The sequence below is a fragment of the Dromiciops gliroides genome, chromosome 6 (genome assembly GCF_019393635.1).
Source record: "Dromiciops gliroides isolate mDroGli1 chromosome 6, mDroGli1.pri, whole genome shotgun sequence".
In the NCBI taxonomy this organism is placed as follows: domain Eukaryota; kingdom Metazoa; phylum Chordata; class Mammalia; order Microbiotheria; family Microbiotheriidae; genus Dromiciops; species Dromiciops gliroides.
The window spans coordinates 198,629,070-198,654,111 of NC_057866.1; the positions used below are offsets into that span (position 1 = coordinate 198,629,070).

The 25,042-nt window shown below is 39.9% G+C and overlaps 1 protein-coding gene across 1 annotated transcript; it reads left to right on the forward strand.

Moving 5' to 3' along the window:
- The first annotated feature begins 1,655 nt into the window (after positions 1-1,655).
- Positions 1,656-12,329, forward strand: SPCS3 (signal peptidase complex subunit 3). Its single transcript, XM_043971732.1, has 5 exons — positions 1,656-2,073; positions 3,569-3,642; positions 6,531-6,607; positions 10,441-10,556; positions 11,454-12,329. Exons 1-5 carry the CDS (start codon positions 1,931-1,933, stop codon positions 11,584-11,586), a joined length of 543 nt encoding a protein of 180 aa, XP_043827667.1. The 5' UTR covers positions 1,656-1,930; the 3' UTR covers positions 11,587-12,329.
- The last annotated feature ends 12,713 nt before the right edge of the window (positions 12,330-25,042 follow it).

The window sequence follows — 25,042 nt, forward strand, 5'->3', positions numbered from 1 at the left end:
GGTACAGTGGATAGAGTACTTGGAATGGAATCAGGAAAACCTAAGTTTAACTCCATTCTTAAATACAGGCTATGTGACCCTGGGCAAGTCACTTAACTTCTATTTCCCTTAGGTTCCTTATCTGTAAAACAGGGACAGTAGCTTCCACGGGTTTGGGGAGGATAAAATGAGATGATATTTGTAAAGGGCTTTGCAAACTTTAAAGCAATATATATTTATTTTTTCGGGCCAAGGAGGATTAAGTGATTTGCCCAGGGTCACACAGCTAATAAGTGTCAAGTGTCTGAGGTCGAATTTGAACTCAGGTCCTCCTGAATCCAGAATCCAGGGCCAGTGCTCTATCGACTCAACCACCTAGCTGCCCCCTTTAAAACACTATAGAAATTCTAGCTATTCTATGGAAGATTTACAAGGTGGACATGGATGAGAATGAGGTGCGGAAAAGCTACAGGTCAAGGATTACTCATATTCATGGAGATCATGCATATATACAAATATGTAATTGTCAAAATGGAAATCACTTGAGTAACTAGAGTAATCAGTGCTGCTTCTGTTTAGGGCCCTTTACAAGGGGTGGGGGTTGGGGGGGCGCACCATAGGAAAACAAAGGAATAGGAAGGGAAGAGGGAAGAGCCTGGGTCAGCAGGTGCAGAGACTGCTAAGGGTATAGTGAAAGAGCTCTGAATTTGGAGTTACTGTCGTTTTGGGTATATCATATCCCCTTTATGGGCCTCAGCTGCCTCATTTCTATGAGGATGTTGGAACACTCTCAGGTTGCTTCCAGCCGATATTTTAATACATAAGAGTCAGAGTTGGGAACTTAGAGGTTATGCATTCAAACCACTTTCATACAATAAAAAAGAGAACCATAGAATGTAAGCTCCTTGGGGGTAAGAACTGGCTGTTACTATTAATTTCGTTTTGTTTTCCTATTCCCAGCACCGCAGTGGTCAATGGCACATTGTAAATACCTTGCACACTCCATGTTTGTTGAATTGAACTGAGGCCCGGGTTACTAAATTGGGACCCTTGCCAGGGTCTCTCTCACCGGCCCGGTGTCAGGGCTCAAATCCACTTAGGTCGGGCTTGATCACAGCTTTTCTTCAGGTTTCTGGGGCCATGGGGTCAATGCGTGTTTTACAAACTGTCCTCCATTCCGATATGCTGCGCTAAGACCGGCCAGGGAATTCAAGGCGTTTAAACTGCAACAACAAGCCGGAACCAGTAGTTAACAAGCCAGCAAGTATGGCCCTTAAAACCTGGAGAAAACTGAGCCTGAGGACGCAAGCCCCGCCCACTCCCTGACCAGCCAGTGCTTAGTCCTCCCCCCACCCCCGGAGCTGGGGGAGAGGTGAGAAAGGGAATGGGGCGGGGCCGAAGGAGAAGGACAGGGCGGGGCGTAGGTGCGGAGGCGTGACCATAGAGGTGGGCGTGTCCGTATGACGAAGGCGGCAGTGCGCGACCCGCACTTCCCGCTTCGGGCTCGCGCTTTGCGCCACTCTGATTGGCTACGGGTCACACAGACTGTGGCGAGAGGGGGAAGGGGACGGAGTTTGGGGAGCTGGCCCGCCTTTCCCCGCCTGGCTTCCGCCGGCTTCGGGGCCCCATCCCGGCGTCGGTGCGCGCGCGGGAAAGGGCGGGGCGGAGTGGGGGCGGGAGTCAGATCGCGCCCGCCCCTCTCTCGGAGCTGCGCCCCTCACGGTGGGGCGGTGTGGGGGAAGGTGCGGAGGTGGGCCGGGTTTCAGTGGGGGCGGCGGCGCGCTCGCTCTCGGGAGAAGCGCGCACCCAGGGCGGCGGGGAGAGAAGCAAGCCGGCTGGGAGCGGAGCCGGGTGTGTGTGGGGCTGCGTGTGGTGTGAGCGGGAGCGTGTGTGAGGGAGGGCTGGCGGCGGGAAGCGAGTGAGAGGGGCCGAGCCGAACCGAGCCGCCGCGATGAACACGGTTCTGTCGCGGGCGAACTCGCTGTTCGCCTTTTCGCTGAGTGTGATGGCGGCGCTGACCTTCGGCTGCTTCATCACCACCGCCTTCAAGGACCGAAGCGTCCCGGTCCGGCTGCACGTCTCCCGAATCATGCTGTGAGTGCCGGCGGGGCGGGGGGGGGGGGGTTCGGAGGGCGGGGGGAGCCGCCCCTCCCGCCCTGTCCCGGGCAGCTGCGCCGCGCTACACTGCTTGCTTTCCCCCGGTACCCCGGGGCCGGCTTCCTTCTTCCTCCCCCGGTCCTCACACGCCCTGGCCGGGGCAGCCCAACGCCCCTCCGCGTGCACACCCAGCCGGGGTCGAGCTCTTGGGCTCGCTCTGCTGCCTCCCCTAATTCAGGCCAGCGCCCGCAGCCCTCCTTCCTTCCTGCTCCTTCCCTCCCCCGCGCGGGCCAATGAGGAAGCCCCACACCAGCCTGCGCCGGCCCGGCCGCGGCGCCTGCCCCTTCCCTGCCCCTCCTGCACATCTGCAGCGGGCCCGCCCGAGGGAGGCTCGTCGCCCTCCTTCCTCCCCGGCTTATTTCGGATTCCGGGGATCGGCGATCTCAGGCCTCTGCTCCGCCCCGGGACCCCCACCGGAGGCAAAGCGCTTTGGGATCCGCCAAAGCGTGGTATTGTCTCTCCTCTTGTTGGCTTTTCCCATCTTTACTACGCTTAAATGTGTTTAAATTGGCCTCGTTTCTGTAATAAACATCATTTAAACCTGCCTCGCTCCCTTTTAAGATTTTCTTTAAAAAAATGTACTTGCTGATACCCAAGATGGAAATCACCGGTGTATTTTGTGAAAAGGTTAGAGCCTTCCCCCCAGTTTTGTGGTATTTAAGCTTGATCTAAGATTTTAGGATGAAGGTTTTGAGCACATTCCGAATTGATCGTTACGAAATGAAAACTGGCATGTTATTGCTGCAGTTGCCTGTTTTTAAAAAAAATACTCGTTTAAAAGCCATCCTCCATTCTACGATTATTCTCTTTTGGCAAAGATTACATTCTGTCTCTTTCATGTCCTTCCTGCATACTCGAGTGCTTTCCTGTTGCTCTCCGAGTTAGCCCCGGACCTTTCCTGTCAGATGTTAAATTCTGATGGCTCCTTAAATCACTCTTCTTCTGCCCATTGGTTTGGTTTGTTCTGATGCCCTTAGCCATTGGTTAATTTACTTTTGTTTTCCACATCTCCTTCAGTGAAAACACGTTCTACCCATTTATGAAATTGTCTAATTTCCAAGTCTTTCCCCCATTTTTTTTTTAGGTACTCTTTAAGTCATGTAATGATAGTTGGTGACCTACCTTGATGTTTACTTTGCACGGTTTAGTCTATTTCCTTTTCTTTCAGTTGACCTTAATGTCCATCCTTTTATTAGGTTTTTAATGTATTTTTATTTATCCATCTAGCCTTAATTTTAAGTTGATATGTCTCCCTATTTATATGTAGCATAGAACTGGTCAGGAGATAGTCAGAAATGTTTGGAATAAACTGCTTTGTGTTGTTATGTATATGTGTGTGTATATTTATCTATAAGTGTGTGTGACAAGGGTATCCAACTCTTAAGAAATAGAGATTTTGTTGAAGGATTATAAAATTTATGTTTATTTTCAGAAAAAATGTGGAAGACTTCACTGGACCTAGAGAACGAAGTGATCTGGGATTCATTACATTTGATATAACTGCTGATATCCTTTGTGAAAATAATTTTAAAATATGTATACATCAATTTCAGTGATTTCAAATTTGTGTTAAGCTAAATTACAAAATTCAGAAATATTCTAGTGAAAAACGAAAGAGTTGTGAATTTGCCTCCAACTTGTTTAAAAAAATATTTAATCTCTGTACCCTAGTTTCTTAGTAAAATAAGATTAATTATAGCTGTCCCCATCTACATCAGTAGGGTTTTTTGGTTTGTTTGTTTTGGATAATTGAAGAAAAAAAATGGCTGGAATTGTTCAGAAGAAACATAAATCTAATCCAGCAAAAATGAGATTTTGAAGCCTTAAAACTTTAATTTAGAAAGAATAAAATTGGGGTAAAGAGAAGAATTACTGATACACAAGCTATGTAGAAAGTGAATTTTATATCCTTTCACACAGAAGCCATCAGTGCTGTTACAGTAGCAGTGCTAGGTAGCAGTAACATAAGTACTTTGCTTATGTAATTTTAGGTTACTTGTTTGTCGTCATTTCAGTATCTAAATGATTGGTCAGTTAACCATCTCAGTTGACAGTTACTATTCTGTTTTTTTAGAGTATGTGGCTTTTAGGCCTGGTCTCATCTGTTTTATTGAGATAATCTCAGTCCACCTCCCGGAATCCCTCAAACCAGAATTTGAACCAATCTTTTTTTTTTTTTAATATCAGGTCTTTTTAAACTGGGGTCTATAAATTAAACATACACACACATATTTTTGATAATTGTACTTGAGTATAATTGATTTCCTTTATAATTCATTTTAATTTATAGTTTTCTTATGTATAATGGGATCCACGGACTTCACCAGACTGCCAAAGGGACTCTGACACTGGAAATGTTAAGAACCCCCTTTCTTAGTGGACTTAAACAAATGATCCTCTCTTTTAACCAAGGGCTAGGGTCTTAGAAATAGTCTGGATTCAGCAATAGGCTGCAACTTTGGTCTACAGGCAGCTACTGTGAAAGTAGGGTTCAACATTTAAGAGGGAAAAAAAAGTCATTTGTTACACTAAGTGTCTTCTATAACCTGCTTTCAGGTGTCCATAGCCATCTTTAACCCAGCACTGTTGAGAAGGTTTGGGTTAGACTGAAAGTTTTCATATTAAAAGTAAATTACCCCAGGTAGTTCATTTACATATTTTAATGTTAGCTCTTTATCTCTTGGGTCATTCATGTATTTCTGTCTAATTGATGGCTGGTGGTATGTATTTTTCAGCTTAGTAAAACAAAGTATATTTTACAACCTGTGGAAGTGCCTGTTCTGTAAATGGCCTGTGTGATTTCCATATAAATATAATAGATACAAAATCATTTGATTTCAAAAGAAACACTGGTCTTTCCATTCTTGTGAGATTTGGTGGGGGTGGGGAGGGAAAAAGAATTAATTGGGTGGTCCGAGATCTTTTGTTTTACCAGTGTGGCCCAAGAATTTAAAGTTTTGAAGAAACAGATCTATTTAACTGAAAATAACATGAACTATATAGTTCATGACATATTTGATCTGGCTATTTCAGTCAGTCAGTTAATAAACATTAAGTGCTTACTGTGTGCCAGGAATTGCTAAGTGCTGGAAATAGTGGAAATATTTTGCTCAGTTTAAAATGTCACAGTAGATTTATTATACAATGAGAATAGAATATGCAATGTACACAGTGCAATAGGACCTTTTTATTAATTTTTTCCTTTTTTGGACTGGGCTTGCAACTTTATTGGCGTAGGTAATTATACCCATGATGAGACTGCCTTTACCAATATGGGTAGGCATCTACTCTCTGACATAGTTTTAGAATGTTTCCGGAGCACTGATGCAATTAAATGATTTGCCCCAGGGTCACAAAGTCAGTATCAGAGGCAGGTTTTGAACCCAGATCTCCTTGTTTCACAGTCTGGCTCTTTTCCCCCATACAATCCTGCCTCTCACTTTAAATGTGACTATGAATTTGATTTCACAGAAAAGTAGACTTTGAATCCTTTATTAATTTTGGAAATCGGAGTTGGAAGAGAGTAGATTTATTCCAGGTTGTGTTCCCCTTTTACAGATGAGGACACCAAGGCCAGAGAAGGAAACTGACTTGCTTACAGTCACCTAGCACACTGATGCTACTTGGTTTACTAAGTAAAAGTAGCTCTCATTTATGTATTTAAGATTTATAAAGCCCTTTACACATATTGCTTCATTTTTATCACAACAACTCTGTGAGGTAGGTAAACAAATTAGAATTTATTTTTCAGTGAGAGTAAATATATACTATAAAGTTTCAATCAAATAGCATCAATTTAGTATGTGATTTCAGGTAAGTAAACTTCATTCTATTGATCTGTTTTCTCCTTTGTAATAATAACTTAGGTGTACTCTGATGCCTTAGAATTCTGTGATTCTGTGCTGCCTTCCTCTGCTTTCTGTAGTAGTTAAGAGGAGGAGGGCATTGGCTAATCTAAAAATCCAAAAACACTCTTTGTCCTTCATCAGGTTTTTTCCTATCCTTTTGCATCAGATTTAGCATTCTAGATACTTTTTTTTTCCCAGACAAAAGAAATTAGTTTGCGTGCTAAGAGGCAATATGTTATAAAGGAAAGAGCACCAGATTTGGGGTCGGCCAGTGCATAGGTTCCAATTCATTTTGCTACCTACCTGCTAAGTGATCTGGAATAAGTCATTTAATTTCTGGGTCCCAGTTTCTTGTTTCCAGTGCCCCTTTCATCTGTAAATCTGTGATCCTGTGATCTTTTGATAGAACTAACAGAAGGGAGACATAACCTAGCATGTTATGTGACTGAGGAAGGCCATTCTTGTCAGAAATCTACTCTGAATAACTGAGAACTGACAATTCAAGTCTTATGCTATTTTATGTGTCTTTGTCCTTAATTTTGTCACATCTAGAGAATATATTTGATTGGAATGTAAAGCAGTTGTTTCTATATTTATCAGCAGAATATTCAACAAAAAATAATGTAAGTATATACATATGTGATGTATATTTAGAAGTGTGTATTAGCTTTACAAGCTAAAAATTAACATTGAATCTTTTTTTTTTTTTGGTAAGATAATCATCGTATGACTTGTGGACCTGTAAAAATTTAGCTATTTGTACCATATGGGTAAGGAGCTTAAAGAGACCCAGCTATGAGAACCTGATGTAGTGATGCTAGGTTCTCTTTCTCTTTGCCTTCTCTGCCACTCCTTTGGGACTGTGAGTCTAACAAGTGACCTCTAGGTTTAAGATGTATAAAGCCCTTGATTCTCACAACTCTGTGAGGTAGATAGGTACGAGGAGGGTTTAGGCTAGACCACTCAGTTTTCAGGTAGACTTGGAGGGGAGCTATGGGACCAGGGACCTATGTTACTTGTGCTTATTTGGAATGTTTCAGAGACTGAATTCTTGAAAATAGTAGAAATATCTAGCTGAAAATTTTATTTCAGATATTTGATTACATATCAATTTTTTGCAAAATGTTAGTAGTTGGTATTCTAAAGGTCGCAAATACTGTGTGTTCAGTTCATTCCTTTAATTATCTTGAGGGAAGGATAGGGGTACCTGAACTAGTATAGATAGTGAATCACAAAGTTATAATGTCTATCGGATCTTGCTTTAGTTTTCCAGGTATTTTGTACTAGTGTTTTATTTTATATGTTGCTGTCTATCAATAAGCTTTTGGGGGGGGCGGGGCAGTGAGGGTTAAATGACTTGCCCAGGGTCATATAACTAGTAAGTGGCAAGTGTCTGAGGATGGATTTGAACTCAGGTCCTCCTGAATCCAGGGTCATTGCTTTATCCACTGGGTCACCTAGCTGCCCCCTTAATAAGTTTTTGATAATTGTTGATGTACATTTGTAGTTGTGTTAAAATTGGTAGTATTAAAATAATTTCACTTCAAGTATCTATTGATAATATTATGGTGGCTTTCCTAATTGGTTCCATGAAAATACAGCATCAGGTGAAACAACATGTGAGGTGGGTGTTATTTTCATAGCAGTGATGCTATAAATGTCAAAACTGAGCAGTCAGTCAATGAATGTTACCATTCAAAAAAGAATGAGTTTTTAGTGATGGACTGGACAGTCTTATAAAGGTTGAACTTATTCCCTGGCATGCTTGTTAAATTAAGCATACTTTTAAGCATATTAATAATAGCTAGTATTTATATAGAACTTTATGGTTATCAAAGTACTTTACAAACATTTCACTTGATCATCCTAACAACCCTGTGTAGTAGGCTATCGTCATTTTACAGATAAGGAAACTGAGAATAAGAGAATAAACAACCTGGCATAGGGTCATAAACTAATGTCTTGAGGCAGGATTAGAAATAAGGTTTTCAGGGTAGCTGGGTGGTACAGTGGATAGAGCACCAGCCCTGGAGTCAGGAGGACCTGAGTTCAAATCCTGCCTTAACACTTACTAGTTGTGTGACCCTGGGCAAGTCACTTAACCCTGATCATCTCGCCCAAACGAAAAAACACAACTAAGGCTTCCAGACTCCAAGTCTAGCAACTCTATCTATTGTACCACCTACCAGTCTATGTATTTACTAAGCAAAGTAGGCTACTTAATTTGGCCTAATGGTTACATTTCTAGGAGAACCAATATTATCAATAGATACTTTAAGTGAGATGATTTAAATAATCAAAACCATAAAAGATTACAGCATGGTTTATGCAGAGAGTAATCAAATTAATGGTTCTATTTGTTAATTATTTGGAAAGTAGAATTAAAGTGTCACCATATTTCTTTTGTGTCTCGGTTACCATATTATGAAACTTGATTTTGGTGCAGTACCTTGAGAAAGATCGGTGAAGATGGTCTTAATTATTACAAGTCATATGAACTTTACAGAGGCTAATGTTGAGCAGTGGTTATCAGGTTGGCATATTGTGTGCCTGTCTTCACATGGTTTGGTTGGTTGTTTTAACCCCGTCCCTTAAAATATCAATCCAGTAGTGTTCAAAAGAAAGCAATTCATGAACTAGACATGAGAGCAAAAGAGTAGACACCAGCATAATAACTGAGCATTTAGGAAGTTCAGTAATTCACCTGGATTTTCTTCCTCCATAGTAATTCCTTTGTAACTGGGATGGCATGAACAAATGAATAATTTTTGAGAAATATTCCAGTTTACTCTAGTTTTTCCCAGGCTAACTAAAGACTGTTACTTTGGGAAATTTGAAATTTTCATGATAATGGCAAATTTAAATTTTGTAATAATCCCGTACTTTTTTTTTTCTATTATGTTCACCAAGACCTAGAGCTAGAAAGGACAAAGCATTTAATTCTATTTTGTCATTTTACAGTTGAGGAAACAGACTCAAAGAGATGAAGTTATTTTCCAAGTTGTCATGTATTAAGTGGCAGAACCATATTCTAACTTAGATTCCCTCATTGCAAATGTTTGTGTTTCTTGTAAGGGGCTAAAATTCTAGCTATACTGTCTAAAATATCTAATGAGTGGTCGCCAATAAATTATAAGCTTCAGCAAGAGTTAGACTTTTAAGCATTTATTAAGGAAAATAAGAATTTGCTGAAGAGAGAGAGAAAGGCCTAGATTCATCTATCAAAGGGAGAGCACATCTTTTGCTCAGCTCTCCACCAGTTTTCACCAAAGAGAGCAAGAGCATCAGCCTCGCCCCCCTCTTCCTCCCACAAGCAAAGGTTACTTCCTGACGCCAAAGAAAAGCCACATGTCTTGCCCTCAGGTGTCTTCTCCTCATGGAGGAGCTTTCCTACAGTAAGTCTCCAGCAGGTGGCGTCATTCCAATCGTTACATTCTAGAGAAGTTTTATAGCCATGGTTGGGATACTCTAGAAAAGAATATAAATTTTTAATTTTTTTGCCACACACTTAGTAACTGGCATGGACAAAGCTAACAAATGGAAGAGGATATTGAAAATGTCCTATATTTCCAAAGTAAAGGAAATGTCATTGAAATGTTTTCTTCCTTTGTTTCATTTCTTTACCATTGGGGGCCCATTTTTCCTTTGAGAAAAACTGCAGTCACTTTTCATCTGCATTTTGGAAATTTCTATATTGTTTGTGTGTAAGCCAACAGAGATCTGCCTTAATAGAGTTCATGAGAGAAGTACATTGTGGCTATATTGTTTTTATTTTTAAATTTTCTGGTAAGAAAATGAATTATTTTTAAAAGATTGATTTTCTTCAGGTCATCCCTAATAATCCAGCATCTCCTGTATGATACTGGAATGTCCTCTCAAGCAGGGCTGACTGCAGTTGCCAGACAGCCATAAATCCTCAGGATACTATTTGGGACCCTCTAACTGTGTGTGTGTGTGTGTGTGTGTGTGTGTGTGTGTGTGTGTGTGTGGCGGGGAGTGGTGGGGGTGGTCTAGGGCACCCTCAGTTATCTATAGTCACTCCCAGTGGAGCTGGGCACTCCAAGCATGGTCCTAGGAAACTTCGAGAATATTAGATGGTAACAGATACTTCAGTTGGGAACTTCTCTGCTTCTGCAGCTTATTAGGTTGTGCTTGGGCTGGCATCTCATTAGAACCCCCCAGCAGCTCAGTGCTATGTCACTGACCAGTTCTTTTCAAAAGATCCGGGATTTCCCTGCTGGAACGTCATCCTTCTGGCTTAGAGGTTCTTCCCATTCTTACTTGTTTTTCATGTTTTAATATTAACATTGTGGAGATTGCCTTAAAGTGGGGCTGATTAATATGTCAGACTGTTATGTTTAATAATCTGTCTCCTTTGGATCAATGCTACTTTTAATATGCACTGACCAGCTGTTATGTTAGAAGAGTTGTCTAATTAATTCTCATTTCAATGTAGGTTCTGAACCAGGTTGTCCTTTGGGACAAGATCATCCTGAGAGGCGAAAATCCAAAGCTGGTGCTGAAAGATATGAAATCAAAATACTTTTTCTTTGACGATGGAAATGGTCTCAAGTGAGCAACTCATGCCATTTTAAGTCATTAACCATGGTTTTTTTGTGAAAGAAGAGGGAAGGAGAAAGTATATGGAAACAAAAAGTATTACAGTATTCAAAGAGAGCAAACAGTGATAGGAAATAATGTTCATGTAGATATTAACTTGTAGATTATAGGAAGATAACTTTTTAGGGTAGATGGGGTGGCCATTGAGTGGGCTGACGTATGAGGGGGCTATTCTTTATTTGGAATCAGAGGTTTCAGATTTGGGTCATGTAGCCTTGGGCAAATCACTGAGCTTCTCTGAGACCTCAGCTGCCTTATCTTTAAAATGAGGAAGTTGGGCTAGAAGGGCTCTGAGATGCATTCCAAATCTCTGAGTGGTAGCAGTGCAGACAGGGAGGCTTCTCTCCATGTGTTTGCTAGAGGTATGGCTTCTGCTTTTAAGGGTGTAGGGCGTTCAGGAGCTTGCTTGAATGTAAGGATTACAGAATCAACTCCTGACAATAGTAGAACCTATGATTTAAAACTGGAAAAATTGCTAGGAGCTCAAGAGCTTCCTTTGCACAGTCATGGAATGTCAGAGCTGGAAGGTCCCTTACCTCGAGTAACTTGCCCAAGGCCATACATGCAGCTGGGACTACATCTTCTGACTCATCGTAGTGTTCTTCCCGCCATAGGATACTGCCTCTTATTTAATCTTTGATTGGTACTGCTAATCAGTAGGTTTTAAGGTATAGGTCATCAGGTAAATTGCTGCTGACTTTATTCCCCCTCGTGATACTACATTTGAGAAAAAGAATTCTGCTTAGTGGCACAGGTAGTCTTAGTAGTAGCTGTGTATAAATAAAATGATTTAGTCAGGAAACTGCATATATTTATGCTGACCACTGCTTATCATCTGTCTTTTTACAGGGGAAACAGGAATGTTACTTTAACTCTCTCTTGGAATGTTGTACCAAATGCTGGAATTCTGCCTCTTGTGACAGGATCGGGACATGTCTCTATTCCATTCCCAGATACATATGAAATAACAAAGAGTTATTAAATTATTATTCTGATTTTGAGCAACATATTTTTATACTTAATGAATTTTATCTCATTTGCCCCATCCTTTTCCCTTTTCCTTCTCCCTCTTCTTTTGTCCTGAAAGCAAGAGATACTTAAACTTGCTCTTGGCTGTAACTTTTACAAAAAATTAGGTTTCTTTTGGTTTTTGTTTTTTTTACAGGAGCCAACATTGAAAAACGTAACTGAAAGGAAAGGTAAATGTGTGACAATTTTTTTTAATTGGCCACCTGAATGAAGTATTACCTTTCTTAATAATAAAAGTTGAAAAACCCTCAAATAGTCTTGATTTGTAAAATATCTATTTGAAGTATTCTCTGCATTTCCATTATTATGGAATATAAAGTGAAGAGCATGAAGGGTAGTTAAAACTTCCCAGGTGTCTGTAGAGTCATAACAACTCTGTATTATATGCCTTCCATTCATGCAGATAAGCATTTGATGTGATTCAGATGTAGGCATCCTCTTGTATCCTTTTTGAGTATGTCTGATATTTGGCAAAATACTGTCATATATTGTTATATATTAGAAGTCTGGTTTACAAAATAGCTAAAAGTGAGTAAGTGTCACTTAGGAATGCTCATATTTCATTTTTTTACATACAGGTAACTAGCCGTTTTCTCCACTTAAAGGCTAAATACCTCTCTGTGCTGTAAACCAGTCTGTAACAAAACTTTTTAAAGCCTCTTAAGTGAATCAAATGTGTGTCTTTTAAGTGCTTTTTTTTTTAACTTTCCCTCCTGTGATATCTTTCTGTAACTTCTTAGCATTGTCACTGACAGTGGAAGATTTCAGCATGGTTTGACCCCCTTTATAACAAGTCTGTCCTGGTGAGCATGCCTATTTCATTGAAGGGGGATTATTTAAAAGCTTCCACCAGTCTACACTTTGATCCTAATGGTAGGAAAATAGTACCAGTTTGCCACAGCTTATAGGCTAGTCTACAGAGGCATATCTGCTCATCATGTTTGTTACTCTGGATGTCTTCTGCTCTGCCACCTGGATGTTATATCATCTGATGAGGGGAAAGGAGTGATTGTAGATGTTATCCTGAGAACCTGTATGTAGAATTTATTTATAGACATCTGAAACATTTTTATATCTTGGAAATTGAGAGTTAGAGTGGACCTCACAAATATTAAACCAATTCATTTGCATGCTCAGTCATAAACAGACTGCAATTGGCCATACTTAGCATACATACTCAACCTTATTTAGAGCAAATTAAATAGAGATACAGCAGGTAACAATTTTGCAGTTGGCATTAAATCTTTTTGTACTTTGGCCTTAAAAGTGGCAAGTAGGAAACCAGAAATAAACTTAGCCTCAGGAGCACACATTGATTGCATGATCATGTAACGATTGGAATAACGCCACCTGCTGGATACTTACTGTAGAGGAGTTCTGCCCATGAAGGGAAGGTCTTTGAGGGCAAGACCAGGAGTCAGGAAGTGACGCGGGCTAGTGGGAGGAGGAAGGAAGAGACTGGCCCTCAGTCTCGCTCTTTTTTCCTCTGGACTCTGGTGGAGAAGGGAGCTAGAAATGTGCTCTCCCTTTAATAGATAGGAATCTAGGCCTTTCTCTCTCTCTTTACCAAATTCTTATTCTCCTTAATAAATGCTTAAAAGTCTAACTCTTGCTAAAGCTTATAATTTATTGGCGACCACTCATTAGATATTTTAGACAGACTAGCTAGAATTTTAACCCTTAACAATCAGGAACAATTGAATGGCTAATTCTTTGTTAATAATTATTCAGATTGGGGCAGCTAGGTGGTACAGTGGATGGATAAAGCACTGGCCCTGGATTCAGGAGGACCTGAGTTCAAATTTGGCCTCAAACACTTGATACTTATTAGCTGTGTGATCCTGGGGAAGTCACTTAACCCTCATTGCCCCACCAAAAAAAAAAAAGCTTCAGATTCTCTAACAAAAATTATATTTCTTCTTTAGTCATAACTTGACCTCTTTTGTATAAATGCAGATTTAATAAGTGAGTTGCTATTATAATTAATATCATAACTCATTTATAAATCCTGGTCTTGGACTCATTGACAGATTTCATCAGGACTGAATTTCACTTCTCTAAGCTTCAAGAGAAGAGAAATAAGGTAAATGTTTCAGATGGGGTGTGGGGGGGTCCTTTTAGCACAAGGGATACTGCTTAAGAAAACAGCCCATGGGATGAGGAGGAGCACTAATATTAGGAAGGCTAACCTACTTTGATCCAGCTTTTCCTTGTCTATTACAAAGTAATTTTCTCTTGGATTCCCCCAGGCCTTGCAAATTTAGATCTCTGTTTTTTGTTTTTTAAATTTAAATCTTTTAAGCTAATATGCACCAATATCAACTTGGAAATTCAGAACCTAGACAGACACTGAAAAATACTATAATTGAGCTTGAAGGATAAGGATATGACTTGATCTTAGGAGGGAAGCAGTGGTGTACAACAAACCTACTATTTAGCCAATAACCTTATTTGAGCTACTAGATAGTGGCTAATGTTAAAGAAAGCATAATTGATTATAAGACCTCTATTTACATTGGGTGAGTTTGATGGAGACAAAAACTAAGATTGTTCTGATACTATTTAATTGTTTACTTGATATGTAATTAGGAAGAAAAGTATAGTAAAATCTCATTAACCTGGATAGTCTGACTATTAAGCAGTGAAGTTGCTCAAGGCAAGGATATTCCAGTTTCTGAATAAGGGGCCCCAGGAGCACTTCTGAGAGCGCACAATTCTATTGGTTAATCAGTGTTTAGCCACCAGATCAACTTTAGTGTCAAAATTATCTTTGAAAGAGGTTTCATTTAAAAAAAACCAAAACATAAATTTGTCTCTGACTTTTAATTAAAAATGCATACAAAGTGTGCAGACCTTTCAGAAGTACATGAGAAAAAGCTTTGAAAAATAAATTTTAAATCAAAAAGCCCTGAAAAGCAGGGAAATTGGCAGGTACTTGGTGAAGTAATCCTGGTTAAAAAGACACTAATAAAAACCTAAGGCTTCCGACTGTCTCTCTTTTAGTTACCAGTAGGTTATAAGTTAAATCTGTATTTTCCTTTGGTCAAAATTGCAATCTCTGTAATGGTAGTGTTGGGTTAAAATACAAGAATACTTTAGAAGGTCTTGGGAAATAAATTAAAATTTCATCATCATCTAAATTGCATCCTCCAATAACAAACATTTTACTCTACTTGCTGTGTGGGTCTACTCATTCTACAGACAGGCCTGAATTAGGTTCCTTTGGTTGGTGGCCCTTAAGAGTTAGAATTACCACAGTGATTAAAGTGGCTTGACCAGAAGACTGCAGTCAGGTACATTTTGGTGCAAATCTTGAGTCACAAAGGAGGAAGCTTTACAGTTTTCTGCCTGGAACTTCTGGGTTTAATATGATGCAGCTTTTTTGAGGGTTCCAGTCCCTGGTGTGGGTGCTAGTTAACCAGCTTGTTACTGTGTGTTAGTTTGAAATGAAGTGAAATTTCTTGGTGTTGTGAAAAACTATAAGCTGTGAACTTTGGTAATGTTGGTAGTAACCAAACTTATGCCCACACTTTTCCAGTGCTTTCCTTACTTTAGCAGAGACTATTTACATGGTGATGTGAAGCAATCTTTGTTGTGACTGCCAATGGCTTAGAGACAACTATTTAAAAAAAACGTTGCATGCTTTTAATGCAGTTTGGGCAATTGTTTACTTAATAGATAAAGATTTCTTGAGGAAAACAAATAATGGAAATACTAAAGGCATAAATAAAGAGGATTTTCTTAATTGCAATAAGTCTTCAGCATTTTTATTAATAAAATAAATTTGGTTTATAAGTAAATGATGCATCCTAAAAGAACTTTGGGAGTCTTGCTTTTTGTGTGAAACTGTTGATGTTAAAATAAATGAGACAAGTATAGACATAATTTCTTAGTGAAATAATGTATTTATTAAAGGTAAGATGACTAAAATCACAACTGAATCATACTTAAAATAGATAGTTAAGGAAATAATCCCTTGTGTGTCCACTATGCCCAGTCCATAGGGCTGTGTTTTCTAAAATTATTTGTTACTACTGTATTTTATAAATTAATTGCTCTTCATATATTAATGGCTATTATACCAGTTTGGGCAGTAAGCATTTGTTAATAATTAATATTATCTGTCAGTAAACTATTGACCACTTGTCTCCCTAACTTCTCATATAGTCTCAGGCCTTCAGACCTACATTGTCCTAAGAGGAAGAAAGTGCACACCGAGAGGGCAAAGAGGGCAAAGAGAGTGACCCTGGAGTGGCCAAGGGTTTTATCCTCTTTAGAGGCAGGTCATTACACATTGACCTAAGTTAATTGGTTAGCATCATTCCGTTCCATTGATTCACGTGACTTGGGGTAGACCCAGAGATCAGTTTTAGTGCTTTCCCTCACTCCAGAGAGAAAGCACTAAAACCAATCTCTGAGTCTCCCCTAGAAACCCATTAGTAATTTTTTTTTTCCATAGGGCTTAGTTATAGAAGCATCCCCCTTCTGCAGAAAGCTCTCCATCTGACTCACTCCACTTCTCGGATACCCTGCATTAAGCCCTACCTGAGTTGGGGACTAGACCTAGGTGGTTGTTACAATGACTACTTTTTTTTTCAGTAATATTGCAACTGGTGGGGGAGCCTTATGGGATAAGGCTATTTTGAGTTAATGTGTAAACCGGATTACTCATGACATTATAAACCATAGTAGAAGGCTCCATATATATATATATATATATATATATATATGATTTCTGATTAAAAAAATCAATCACCTGCTACATGTGATTTCATCTTTGTAGGGAGTTCCAGGTGAGGTGCTTCCTTTATTATAGATCAGCACCTTCTTTACAGTTTAAGGTTTTACAGAACTTCTGGGGAACTGAGAGGTTAAGGGATTGCCTGGTGTCACACAAGCAGTAGGTGCCAAGAGTTGGGACTTGAACTCACTACCCTGTGGTCACGGCCAGCTCTCCATTATGCCATGATAACTATTTAATTTGTAATATTAACTGTTTATTCAGCTATTCACTTAGCTGATGCATCTTAGAGGACATATAGTCCCCTTTTCTTCACCTCAGATATATCTAAAGAGCTTGTTAAATATCCCTTTTTGCTCAGGCTTTTCCTTCCATTCTTCTAACCAGCTCCCACAACCCCTCTGCCCTTCTGGGGAAGAACTACTTATCAGGTCCTTCTAACCAAGCACTACAATGGACTGTGAAATAACTCACAGTGAGTTCTTCCCAGTTGGGAGAAAGAAACCATTTTCTTGGAATAGACACACAGCATTACTGCCTATATCCTATATAAATGTGAGTCATCATCTGCACATGTGAACAAACTAAAGTAGCCAGGCCTCACTTTTCCTTTTTAAAGGGCCAAGAGATTGTTTCCTCCATAATCCTTGTGGACCATTCAAGCATTGGAAGTAGGCATACCTCTGTGAGGAAAAAAAAGATTCTACTGTTTGATGGTGTACTTCACTCCATTCATTTAGCTGTGTGTCTTTGGACAAGTAACCTAACCTGTCAATCTCAGTTTTCTCCTGTAAAATGGGGCTAATATTTATATTTCTTTTACAGGATAATCATAAGGATCAAGAAAATACATAAAGCATTTTGTAATTAAATGTTTGAATCAAGAAAAGTATTGGGAATAGGCTTGAAATGAGGTTCAGATTGCTGTTTAATTTTTGTTAGGTTTTTTTTTTTTTAAGGAGACTTACAATGGCTAATTTCTATTGGGGAATTTCCCCTGAAATAAGAGATAATCCTGCTGATTCATGTTTTTCTTTACTATGAAGACCAATATGTAAATATTCTATAGTTTGGTGAAAAGTTGGTAATAAAAGATATCTAGCTTTTAAATTACAGAAATTAAGAAATATATTCTAAGTCGAAATTATTTGCAAGACTTTAGAAATAACAGGGAATAGAGAAGTAGCTGGTCATTCAATAGTTGGTATTTAAAATGATTTAGGAAAATGCAAGACCTTATTTCCTGCTGAGTTTGTTATATTTTAAATAATCAGAGATCCAGTCCTTCCAAAATAATAATAAGTTTTGAGTTGTGCCATAAAGAAGCCCCACATAATTAAAGGCATTGTAATCAAATTTATTAAGGACTTCAAGCTTTTTAGATAACACTGGGAATTATGGTTCATGATAGTTAAATAGAATTGGAAAGGTCAAGCAGGCCTCTATTAGAAACCTTAAATCATTAAGGCATTAGAGTATTCTTGTTGGGAAAGTCAGTTCTAATTTATTTGAAAAATAAATTGTATATAACTAATTTGGTAATAATGATAATTTGGTGATAATGTTTAGCTAATTACTACAAATAAGATAGAGACATCCATAAGAGATGGATGATAAAAGAAATTGGTCTGCTACAATCCATTCCTGTAGTTATAGTCTAGCAGAACTCTGAATGATGTAAACAGTCCAGAACCTACTTTTATGCTTAGGCTATTCAGTCTAGTAATTATCTACCTATATGTAATTCTTTTTAAAGTTTCTAACTGTTTGCTTCTAGAAAGGGAAAATATAATTGGGCTCATAAGTCTCCTATAAATTCTATTTAAATCTATAATAATAGCTTTTGTTCTGGTACATAGAATGTGATTTAGAATTGAGGGGGAAAGGAATCCCCACAAAATCTTTCAGGAGAGTTGTTGAATTACTGATTTTTTCAGTTACAAAGATAATTAGACAAATGTTAATAAGACACCTACTAATCACAAATAATCACATGGTAGGGTTGGGCATATGGAGAAAAAATTACAATCCCTGCTTTCAAGAAGTTGTAGTGGGGACATGAAGCATGTAAACAGTAAAAATGATTGTGAGGCTTATGAAAGTGGGTGGAGAGGTTCAATTAAGTGGGGGAGGAATCACCTATGGTTGGGTGGGAGCCAAAAAAATGTAATTGAAGAATTTTCAACTGAGTTAAGCCTTGAAGAATAGGAAAGATAACAGCTCACAGTGAGGTTAGGAGAAAAAGTGAGCAATGGAGAGAGCTTATGTGGAAACAAGAGAGGGCAGGAAGATCGAAACCAGCAGATGGAAGCTTCTTTCACTTTAAACGCTGCATCATCACCTACTCTTCTTACTTCCTGTATTCATATTCTTTTTTTTTTTTTCAGGACAATTGGGGTTAAGTGACTTGCCCAGGGTCACACAGCTAGTAAGTGTTAAGTGTCTGAGACCAGATTTGAACTCAGGTACTCCTGCCTCCAGGGCTGGTGCTCTATCCACTGCTCCACCTAGCTACCCCCACATTCTTTTAAAATGTATAGCATGTACTCCAGGAATTCCCACTTGAGATCAATGGAAGGTTAATAAAACAGTCTCCATCAGTTCCTACTCTGAACCATTAATCTAATAGTGAAGTATTTAATTGAGACAATAACAAGGTAAGTTAAAGGGATAAATTAAGCCATAGGATCTTTCTGTTGCCCATCTACAAATGGTTACAATCTCCTGTAGATTCACATTGGGGAATTGAGTCTCTGGATCTTTTCTCTGAGCAAGTCCCCAGAAAACTCATGCTCCAAAGAGAGAGAGAGAAGGTTCAGGTGACCAGCCTGTCCCCCTATTCAGTGCTGGAAAACTTTTGCCTGAATCCTTGAAAGGTTCCATCTCCAGGAGGTTTTTGTTCAACCATTTTAGTTGTGTTTGACTTTTTGTCATCCCATTTGGGGTTTTCTTGATATTGAAATGGTTTTCCATGTCTTTCTCCAGCTCATTTTACAGATGAGGAATTGAGGCAAATAGGGTTAAGTGATTTGCTCAGGGTCACGCAGCTAGAAAGTGTCTGATGCTGAATTTGAACTCACGAACATGAGACTTTCTGATTCCAAACTCACTACTCTGGTACAACACCCAGCTGCCCTTTGGGGAAATGTTACCATTCATAAAGAGTGAGACCACCCAGGTCATTATGCCTCAAACTAGTCAATACATTTTCCACTGTGTTTTAAGTCAGCTGTCACCCTGTCCTTGGCTGAAACACAGAAGGGTCACAAGTAACTTCTTACATCCTGCTCAACAGAGAGTCCCTAGCTTTTACTCTTAACTAAGGAGGATCATGACCATTCATGTCTTTACCACCATACAGTGCAGAGAGTTGTGCTTCTCAGATGGTCATTACCCCCTGTTGAACCCCCTTTTCCAATTACCTTTTCAAATCTCAATTCCCATCAGTTCTCCCAGTCTGCACTAACAAACACTGGGCTCTACAAAATTGTCTACAAAATTTTTTTAAAAAAATTCTTTTTATTTATTTAATTTGGGGGGTGGGGTGTGAGGCAATTGGGGTAAGTGACTTAGCCAGGGTCTCACAGCCAGTAAGTGTAAAGTGTCTGAGGCCAAGTTTGAACTCAGCTCCTCCTTACTCCAGGGCCTGTGCTCTATCCCACTGTGCCACCTAGCTGCCCCTACAAATTGTCTTAAAGCTCTAATAACTCAGGAAATCACCAGAAGCACAATAAGGGGTGGATTAAAAGCAGGCAGCAGGGCAAGCCCTGTGTGTCTTGCAAATAAAAAGGGCCACGTACAATGTGGATGGTAATACACTCTTGTAAACCTCAATATGCACAGTGATTATAATCACAGCAGTGATAATGGCATTCCTTTCCTCCCAACTCTGTTGCCACTATAAAGTGACAATGCCAGACTGAAAAATGTTTCTTGCCAATAAGAAACATTTGGCATGCATTAGCTGGTAGACTCATTTTCCCTCATTCTCCTTTTTTATTTATTTTTTTGGTGAGGCAATTGGGGTTAAGTGACTTGTCCAGGGTCACAGCTAGTAAATGTCAAGTGTCTGAGGCTGGATTTGAACTCAGGTCCTCCTGAATCCAGGGCCAGTGCTCTATCCACTGCGCCACCTAGCTGCCCTCATTTTCCTTTTTTACAAGCAAGAGGGCACACCAAGAGGTCAGATCTCATTATCTCCAGCCTAGCCCTGTACTTCTTGCCAGTATTAGAGAAGTGATAACTTTGGTGGAATCAGAGCCTTGGCTGCTTGGCTCTCAGAGGGGAAAGTGAACCTTGTTTTGGGGTGAATCCTTTATCTTTTACCTTTGTTGGAATTGGAGACTGGGGAATTAATATGACAGAGTAGTTCTAGAAGCCTAAATTGAGAGTTGGAAGGCTTCTTAGAGCCATCCAGCCCAACCCCCTTGTTTTATACATTAGGAAACAGATCAAGGGAAATGTCTTGCTCAAGGTTGTGCAGACACAAAATGGCAGTGGTGGGATTGAACCTGGGTTCAGTCCCAGGTCCTCTGTATGTGCTGCTTCTCCATGCCTTGGCTGAGACATTGTAAAACATAGAATGAGACTGGGGAATTAGGTCAAAGCCAGATTTAAAGAAGGCCTGGAATGTCAGACTATCTTACACAGGCAGGTGGGAGTCATGGAAAGTTCCTTAACACAAAGGTGATAATGATCAGTTTAAGGATACATTTTAGAAGCTATGCACTAGAGTCAAGGAGACCAGTTAGGCTAAAATAAGAGCTGACATATAGCACCGTTTAAAGTTTGCAAAGGATGTAATGTATCTAACCTCATTGGAGCTTCACATCAACCCCATGAAGTAGGGACTAAATAGATATTATCTCCATTTTCACAGGTGAGGAAATAGACTGAGAGGTTGTGTCTTGCTCATGGAGACACAGCTAATGTGCCCAAGGCAGGATTAGAACCCAGATAGGCATCTAAATGTTGTAGTAGAGTGCTTATTTTAGAGCCAGAAAAATCTGAGTTCAAATCCCACTGCTAGCTGTGTGATCCACCTCTGTTTCCTCATGTGTAAATAATAGCACTTATACCACAGAGTTCTTGTATGGATCAAATGAGATAATATGCTTAAAGTGGCTTTTTGTAAACCTTAAAGATGTGGATAAATGCTAGCTATCATTATGATTTTCCTGGGTTCCAAGTCCACTACTCTTCCCTGCTATACTCCAGGGAAGAGGGGATGAGCCCCAGAATGAGAGTATAGGTAGTAGAAGTGTGAAGTATGAGGCCCATGCTAGAGATAACGTGAATGGAAAACCAACCTGACCTGGTAACACTGACTGAACGAACGTGGGAGGAGAGGCAAGAGTGAAGAGTGACTTTCAGGTCTGGAATTGCTGCGCCTTGGGTGGGGGTAGGGATTGGAGCTTGTCATAATAGCTCATATTTCTGGAGCACTCTTAAGATATACAAAGCACTCCTATCCTAACAACTACGTGAGGCAGGTAGTACAAGTGTTCTCACTGCTATTGTACAGAGCCATGCAGGATTGTCCTTTTACAGTGCCTCCTTGTGTCATGGCAAGTACAGAAATGCTGTGTTAGCATGGTACAAACTCTGGCAGGTCCTACTGAGCTGGAAAGAAGTAGGAGACCCTATGATGGACTGTTTGTATGCCTATTGTCTGAGAAATCAGCTTGGTAAGTTTAGAGGGCTCATTATGACTGTACTGTTGGGTAGTAGATGTTTTGATCACAGCAACTCGATGACCATTTATTAAATCAGAAAGAGGGAGTAGTCTTCATTTGTAGAGGAAATAATTTGCCCACGGTCACACAGTGAGTCTTTTAAAGGAAGTGGCAGACAGAATTTGAACCCAGGTCCTTTGAATCCAGTATTACACTATAATCTTCACACACACCCTCCCATCCACTCACAAATCTAGAACTGGAAGTTTAGGGAAAAAACCTTGGAAATATTCACACATTGTTTTTTTTTCTAAATGTAGCACAAGGCGTGGAAGAATATCTATATGACTTCTTGGTTACAAGAGAAGGTTCTATTCAGGGTGGGAAGTGGGAGAAGGATTAAGTGGGAACTGACAGAGATATTAAAGCAGCCTCAATAGAACATCTTCTTTTCTTTCTTTTTTTTTTTTTTCCGGTGAGGCAGTTGGGGTTAAGTGACTTGCCCAGGGTCACACAGCTAGTAAGTGTTGTGTCTGAGGCCAGATTTGAACTCAGGTCTTTCTGAACCCAGGGCCAGTGCTCTATTCACTGCACCACCTAGCTGCCCCAATAGAACATCTTTAAAAAACAAAATTTAGACATGCTAAACTTTACAGCGTCTCAAGCAGAATTAAATTCAAGATTTACATTGAAATTCACTTGTTCTCAGCAGAACTTTCTCGAACCTGGGATTGCTGATAACAGCCTCCTCTGTAGAAGGAGGGGATGCCTCTGTAATTCAGGGTCCATTTGACATGTGTAAACACTAAAATGCAGTGCTGGAACTCATTTACCCGCCAAATAGTGCGCAGAGTCAAAATTACATTTTGTACTGACACAGTTTTCCAACTGACTGCCTGTTGCCTCAAAGCCTCCCTCAGGAAGTGGAGTTTCTTCACTCTGCAACCCAACCGTTTTTTTAGTGTTTGTTTTCAACCCGATGCAGATGATTACCTTCCTCTGGGAGACGTGCCCTGTAAGGATAGTGAGCCTCATTACATGATTACTGTAGCTTCCTCTTACAATAAAAGCTGGTTTATTTGGCATTCGATCAACATGAAATCGTTATTAACTAGCAACTTGTATACTTATCAGTGTGATGATAATACATGTCTAGCATATGGAAAGCACTTCAATGCTTGTTGACTGACTAACTGTTTCTAGTATTCAGTTGACAAATATCACTTGAGAACCCAGCAGAACAAGGTGTTGGGTAGGGATGTAAAGAGGTATGACAGGGTCCTTTCCCTCAAGAAGTTTACAGTCTAGTACAGGGAAGATCAAAGAAAGATTAAACGACATTCACTACACTTCTTCCTTTTACCTCTTTATTTTTATCATTCCTCATTCCCAGAAGAGGAACGTGATTGGCCAATCTATATACAGGCATGCCCACCAGGTTGTCATGTGGAAAGGAGCCAGGAGGAAAACATACCTATAGCTACCTCATACACCTACCTGCCTATGTCTGCAATGTCTAAGCTCTAAGAGAATGTGACTTGGGAAAAGGTGAGGATAGGAATAGGGCAGACCCAGAGAGCCTAGCCATGGGCTTCCCACAATGATTCTGTACTACATACTTGCTAACTCTATTATGCTTTCAAGGAGAACTATCTAGACATACCCAGCCCCAGATCTTGAACAATGAAATAGTGACTGAAGATAACAAAAAGGATAGTTCTCAATCCAGCTGAAGCTGAGGTCATTGAATGCTCTCCCATTCTTCCCCAAATAATAAAAGGAAAGGAGTCAGGAAGCATTTTCTCCCAGCCATATCCAAGAAAACAAATAGTCAACAACTCTTCTGGGAACCAGAGGGATATATTTCTACCTAGTATACCTCAAACTGGTGTAGGAGAAAATTATTGCCTTGGGAAGTTTTCTGAACCCATAAATGTTTTCTGTTCTTTGATTGTTTAGACAGGATCACAGATTTAGATCTGTCAGGGAATTCAAAGTCATTGAGTCAGAACCCCATTTTACAGATAATGAAACTAAGGTTCAAAGAGATAAAATATTTGGCTTGAGGTTATGCCGATAGTATGTAGCAGGTCCTCTAACTTTACTGCTCCTTTCACTGTACCCTGGGAAACTGCAGTTACAGGCCACATGGAAGTAAGAAGTTGGTCATTTTCTTGAGGAAGCTAGGTGGTGAAGTAGATAGAACTCTGGGCCTGGAGTGAGGAAGGCCCAAGTTCAAATTTGGTCTCAGAGACTTAATAGCTATGTGACCCTGGGCATGTCACTTACTCTCTGTTGTCTCAGTTTCCTTGACTATAAAGTGGGGGAAATAATGGCACCTTCCTCTCTGTGTTGTTGTGAAAATCAAATGAGATAACATTTGGAAAATGCATAGCAGAGTGCCTGGCACATTAAATGCTCATTCCCACACACTTCTTCTTCCTCTTGTATCAATCACAAATGTCAGTTCAGAATTGATCCCTAGGAGCATAGAAAATTGCTATGCCATTTTGGCTGTTATTTATAGTTGGTAATAGAATGGTAGAGAGTGCAGGAAGGTGGTATTGGGAAAGTCAAGAAATACAATAATAACAATAACAGATAACAGTTATACAGCACCTACCATGTCCTAGGCATTATGCTAAGCATTTTACAAATATTATCTTGGTTGATTCTCACAACAAGCATTGGAGGGAGGTGCTATTATTCTAATTTTATAGTCAAAGAAACTGAGGCAGACAGAAGTTAGATTACTTGCCCAGGTTCACATAGCTAGTGAGTGTCTGAGGCTAAATTTGAATTCAGATCTTCTGCACTTAGCATTCAGCTCTCACAAGGATTATCTGGGAAAGCAGTTCCTATGGAGAAGTGGCCAGCAGTCCCCACCAACAGTCAATAAAATGCCAACAAAAGGATTAACAAGCCATCCTAGCTGCAGTTGAGAGACAAGCAGCAGCAGGTGCCAGGCAAATCAGATCATCACCACCATCTTG

What these genes read in the sequence shown, in the direction of transcription:
- SPCS3 (XM_043971732.1), top strand. Translation starts at nt 1,931, where the DNA reads ATGAACACGGTTCTGTCGCGGGCGAACTCGCTGTTCGCCTTTTCGCTG. An exon ending in TACATTTGATATAACTGCTG is followed by an intron (nt 3,643 to 6,530) that starts ATATCCTTTGTG and finishes TAATTTTGTCAC; the next exon opens with ATCTAGAGAATATATTTGAT. An exon ending in AATATTCAACAAAAAATAAT is followed by an intron (nt 6,608 to 10,440) that starts GTAAGTATATAC and finishes ATTTCAATGTAG; the next exon opens with GTTCTGAACCAGGTTGTCCT.